Source organism: Vulpes lagopus, chromosome 8 (assembly GCF_018345385.1).
Source record: "Vulpes lagopus strain Blue_001 chromosome 8, ASM1834538v1, whole genome shotgun sequence".
In the NCBI taxonomy this organism is placed as follows: Eukaryota; Metazoa; Chordata; class Mammalia; order Carnivora; family Canidae; genus Vulpes; species Vulpes lagopus.
Genome location: NC_054831.1, coordinates 20,557,158 through 20,563,157, shown reverse-complemented (window position 1 = coordinate 20,563,157; position 6,000 = coordinate 20,557,158). Strand labels below are relative to the sequence as shown.

Sequence of the window (6,000 nt, the reverse complement as noted above, 5' to 3'; positions counted from 1 at the left end):
AGCACTTGCTCTGGCCACCCTACAATTCCCCTCAGATGGACCCATGCCTCCTCCCAGGGCCTACATGGGCCTCTCCAGACGGCAGACCTCACAGCCGGTGAGGACAGACTTGGGATGGCTGTTTGCTAGGGATTAGGAAGCCCTACTGGAACACGGCGCTGAGTTGTCCACAGGCATGAGCAGGAGCACCTTCTTGGTGTAGGATGGAGCCAAGGTGGGAATAGGAGCATGGGTTTTGGGCCTGCAATTTCCATTGTTGTCACAGGTCCAATAAATGTTAGGGTGAGCCTTTCTCCCTTCCCCTCTTGGACAGATTTGATTTTCCGGGATCATGGTGATCTGCTACCACATACGGCGAAGGCAGTAGAGCCAGCCCTAGATACACAACACTGGTGGTTCCAGGGGTCACCAAGCCTTGCCAGTAGAGCTGAGGACCGATAATCTGTTTTCCTTCTGGACTAATGTACTTCTGGTAACTATAGATGTTTTATGGTCTTCTGGCCACGCTTCCCTTTTTTTTTGTATTTGCTGCTGGAATGCTCAGAACTCACTTCCACGTTTACGACCTCATGGCAGGTGTGTGGTACTAACCCCACTGAGGCCTTACCTTATTTTTCCTTCTCTCATTTCCCCCTTCACTCCAACACTCTGGTTTATAAAGCTTAGTTTAGTGTATATATTTTTGTAAACCACTTCATATCCTGTTTGGACAGGGCTGGATAGAAAACAAAAAGAAAGGAAGACTTCACCAATCATAGGGTGGGCTTGGGGAGTCCCAAGCACACACTTACTTCAGTGTCTTCAGAACCAATATACCAGTGCCCAATTACGATAACTGTTAGAACCAAGCAGCCAGCCAGCTGGGGTTGGCATGGCTCTTGCCCCAGTGTGCATTCCTGGCCCTTGTTCTGGGGGTGGAGAACACGTACTTTGTCCTGCTTTCCTGGGCCTCAGATGCAAGTCAACACACTTTCATCTCTTACTTTGTATGCCTCCTTATAGCTTGAAGATTTTCCAGGGTGAACCAGCTGTATGGATGCAGAGGGCACGGGGGTCACCACACCAACCTATATGGTCCCCCCCTAGACTCCCACTTCCAAACTTGTGTTTGCAACTTGATTCTGAAAGATATCCTGCCCTCTCTAGGGCAGGGTCTATGAAGGTGTGACACTCAGCTCTGCCACACAGTTCTGTTTGGCAATAGACCTCAGGGGCCTGGCCATAAGCTCAAAGCTGCCTATGAGTTTACATGGGTTCACATGTAGTGAAAACTCTTGACTTGGTACCATCACCAAAGCCAGGCCATAGATGCCTGTGAATGTTTCAGGAAGGGAAGGTTCAGGTGGGTGAGGCCAAGCAACTGCCTCCTTGAACATCTCGACACAGACACACCCCTGAAACAACCACATTTTGCTTTATTAGGCGTTCCATGGTAATATAACACAGAGTTCTTAAGGAATAATAAACACGAGACTTTTTTTTTTTACCATAATTATTTTGCCATTAAGACAGTGGTTACAAAAAAAAAAAAAAAAAAAGGTACTCTCCTGGCTACACACATTATCAGCTTTAGCACTGAAAGTTCCTCCACTCATGGGTCACAATCACAATTCCAAGGATTAGAAACCATCTATTATTAAGTCCTACACTGTTTTAGAGCATCAAGTCACTGTAGTTATTCAGTTCGGAGACACTGTCCATTTATTTTAGCATTTACATATGACATTCATTTAACAGACACACAAAGCAAGCCAACAGGTAAACATGCTTACACAGCCTGCAGAAATCTTCAGGTTTCAAATGGTTTTAAGAAAACAATTAAAATAACCAAAATCACCATGACCTGGTACAGGAAAAACAGGAAGACTCAGTGAATACTAAAAGAGCTGCAAGTGTTTCTTAGAATTGAAACAAAAAAAAATTTTTTTTCCAACTTGTTCAAATTTCCTCTAAGTGCAGGTGAGAAAAAAGCAAATATATTAAGTTAACCAATTATTCTTTAAAAGTGCAATTTACTTTTAAAATAACAAATAAACAACAACAACAACAAAAAATAAACCCCAACCATAACCCCAAAGGCAAAATGTGTGGAGAGACTAGTGTAATGATGTGATCTACTTTTTTATGTTACGCTTTACAAAAGCAGATTTGGTTTGATAAAAGCCTGCATACGTTAACATTGCTTAAGAACCTGTAAACACGTTTGGAAGGAAATGCAACACAAATCAGCAAAGACAGGGCCAGGAATGAAGGCAGCTAGCAGGAAGGGTCCCGGAGACAAGGGTAGGGATGTGGACACAGGGTCATCTGTGGTCTCTATGGGGGCCATACGTTTGATTTGTAAGATTTTTCTCCCCACAACAGCTGTGACTGGACATGTTGCTCATGCAACAAATTTTTTCCCCTTACAAGGTAAAATGGACTCAAAGTCCAGTTTCCCAAAGATTTTCTGAGTTCCGAAGGCCTTTCTATATAGCATCACCCCCCCATATCTGTGGTCTTGCTTTTTGCGGTTTCAGTTCTTCAATTGAAGTCCAGAAGCAGGTGATTCTCCCTCTGATGTATTATCAGAAGGTCAGCAGTAGCTTAACACTACGTCACAACGCCTACGTCATTCACATCACTTTATCCCATCATATAACCCTTTCTTCATCTGATGTCATCACAAGGGTGAGTATGGTATAATAAAATATTTTAAGAGAGACCACATTCATATATATTTTATTAGAGTATATTATAATTATCCTGTTTTATTATCAGTTATTGTTGTTAACCTCCTACTGTGCCTTATAAATTAAAGTTTATCACAAGTACGTATGGGGGATAAAACAAGTTCAGTACTATTCAAGATTTCAGGTATCCACTGGGGGTCTTGGAATGTATCCCCCTGTATGGAAGGGGGCACCACTGTACTGCATGGATAGCTTCCAAAATAGTTGAACAAGAAAAAAATATTTTTTGTCCCAAAGCGAGAAGTCCCAGCATGCTCTGGAATCCCAAAAGACACACTAGGCTGGGAAACAGCAAGCCCCAGTGAGGGTCAGACTCCTCCCAGCTCAACACTGTGCTGGCGGCCAACTTGAGGCTGACTGGTTTGCTTGGGTCAAGGGGGGCTCAATTTGCTGATTTGATGGGTGTCTTTCTTTAGCTACTTAGCATTGCATGGAGGAAAAACCTTATGTCCTATAGCCTCAGGTTTCTTTCTGCAACATCTCAGTACTGTTTGAGGTTCTATTCTGAGCCCACAGGTGATAGTGTGGGTAGCTCAGCCTTCACTGCATCTGGAAGCATCCCAAAGTCAAACGCATATCCTGGTGGTGGTGGGTGGGTAGCACCAGTCGTGTACAGATTAGGACAGCATATTACTATGGTTGCAATGACAAAGCTCAAATTCTTCCAGGCAGGTTCTTATGACCACACTAAAACAGTAGACCCGGTCATCTGAGAAAACACTAGGGGACGGAGAGAAAAACACGGTCTCAGAGACAAGGGCTGAAGGAAACACAAAGAAAGGGACACACGTGAGAATATTCATGAATAAAAAAGCTAAAGAGAGAGAGCAGAAAAGATATTAAGAAAGGAGAAGAGAATCCTCAAAAAATGTGATCTGCAGCAAAATCTAGGCCAAAAAGAAAACCTGCCCTTTATCAACAGTTGACCCAGAAGACGATGGAATGCAGTGTGGCCATTTTGGAGCATCTCAGGAGGGACAAGAGTTTGCCAACCACCCTGAAGCAGCTCGATGGTTACATAATTGCATCATTAGGATGTCCAGTTCAAACCCCTTGTATTAACATCGAAATAGGCTTCCCAATTTAGTATTAAAAACAAAAAACAAAAAAGACTCTCCCCCCGCCCCCACCCACCTTCTCCCCAGACCCACGAAGAAAACTTTTAAAAATTTAAAAAGAAAAAGGCAGCTCTGGGCAATTCACTTTATCTTCCTCCCCGCCCCCATGAAAAAAGAAGATGGTAACAAGTACAACAGAGGTTAGAGATGAAAAACGCCCTCGTTGTGATTTGCTTTGTTTCGCATGTCTGAGTGTTGGATGCAGTTCCGTGTATGGGGTTGGTGGATAGACTTGGGTGTGATATTCGTAGATGTATAGGGAAGTGGGTGGCAAAATCAGTGACTCCGGGTGAGGGACGGAGTGCAGGGCCCTAGAGGGGGCCCCATGAACTGGCTGCCCCACAGTAACTATCACAGGCTCTTAAAAAAAAAAAAGAAGGAAGGAAGGAAGTCTCAGAATGTCCTCAGGTGTCCCATCCCCCATCCCCACGTAGGCTGCGGGGCCGGCACCTCTAGCCCAGGCTGGTGATGTTGGCACGGCCACCAGGAGGAGCCACAATGCGCTGGGTGGTGCGGCGGGGAATGTTGTCATCAATTTGAGCACCTGCAGAGGAGACAGGAGTCCAGTCAAAAGCAGTCCTACCAGTTCCCCCCAGTTCTCGAGAGTTCCCAGGAGAAGGTTCCCACGAGGGAGTTCCCACTTCAGAGTTCCCGCTTTAAACCAAAACAGCATAGGGGCACTTGGGTGGCTCAGTGGTCGAATGCCTATGTCTCTGCCCCTCTCTCTCTCTGTCTCTCATGAATAAATAAAATCTTTAAAAATAAATAAAAATAAACATATAGCACAGCCCAGGAGAAAAAGGGCCAGGCCCATACCATATACCTTATCCCTTTCTCAAAACCTCACTGCAAGTTTAAACTCCAAAAAAGAGACTGGCTTAAAATAGCCAAAGAAATCACCCACCCTGTAAAGCAGTCTTTGCAGAAGCTGGTTGGCTCCCTTGTTTAAAAGAGTAAAACTATATATAAAAATAACACTATTTCATCTTTTGCCCAAGACTACATCCTGCCCCTTTCTTCATTAGTCAGACCCAGGTTGGCTTTTCTGAAGGCCTGAACAGCCTTCTCCGCCACATTCTACTCCCCTAACTCTGCACCTGTGCTGTCTAATCAAGAGTAAGAGCAATGATGCTTCCTTAGGTTGGAATGGCCTGGTCAGATAAAAAAAAAAAAAAAGAAAGAAAAAGAAAAAGAAAAAAAAAGAAAAAGAAAAAGAAAAAGAAAAAGAAAAAGAAAAGCACAGACATTATTATGCTCATTTCATTTTCTGACACAACTAAAATCTTGAAAACTGGTAGGGGCGCCTGGGTGGCTCAGTTGGTTTAGCCTCCTACTCTCGGTTTCTTTTTTTTTTTTTTTCTTTTTTAATTTTTTTTTATTTTATTATTTATGATAGTCACAGAGAGAGAGAGAGAGAGGCAGAGACATAGGCAGAGGGAGAAGCAGGCTCCATGCACCAGGAGCCCGACGTGGGATTCGATCCCGGGTCTCCAGGATCGCGTCCTGGGCCAAAGGCAGGCGCTAAACCACTGCGCCACCCAGGGATCCCCTACTCTCGGTTTCGACTCAGGTCATCACCTTAGGGTGGTGAGATGGAGCCCTGTGTGGGGCTCCGTGCTCAGCAGGGAGTGTGCGTAAGATTCTTTCTCCCTCTGCCCGTCCTCAATTTTTTAAATAATTAATTTTTTTTTTAAATTGGTAATGCATATATACATACTGGGTAGCTTTCTGAAAACCAGTATATCCGACAAGAAAAAAAAAATCTATCAGATTAACTGTTTCTTTAACGTGGCATAGAGATTTGGATATATATCTATGGCTCAGAGAGCTTGAAAAGTAGGTTTCTAGCCACGGGCCACATGGAGGACTGGAAGTTTCAAGTAAGGAAGCCTTAAAATCTGGACCTTTTGCTCTCACCTTCCCTGACATCACATTCTATCCACACAAACAACTCACAACTATCAAATGGCTCTGTTGTAAGCATTTCACATGTACGTTAACTCATTTAATCCTCCGACAGCCCCATGAGGTAGCTACTACTCTTATGCCCATTCTATAGACAAGGGGACTGAGGCAGAGCCGCATGTGGCTACAGAGTTGAGCTATTCAAACTCCAGACTCCATAAGCTGAACCATTACAATATACCACA

At 44.0% G+C, this 6,000-nt stretch overlaps 1 protein-coding gene across 2 annotated transcripts in view; it reads right to left on the bottom strand.

Annotated features, from left to right (window-relative positions):
• Nucleotides 1–1,395: 1,395 nt before the first annotated feature.
• Nucleotides 1,396–6,000, bottom strand: part of DPYSL2 (dihydropyrimidinase like 2) — a 136,890-nt gene continuing 132,285 nt past the window's right edge. For both annotated transcript variants that reach the window (XM_041766354.1, XM_041766355.1), the window contains exon 14: nucleotides 1,396–4,394. In XM_041766354.1, the coding sequence (XP_041622288.1) occupies nucleotides 4,303–4,394 (92 nt within the window). In that variant the 3' untranslated portion in view covers nucleotides 1,396–4,302. The remainder of the gene's footprint in view (nucleotides 4,395–6,000) is intronic.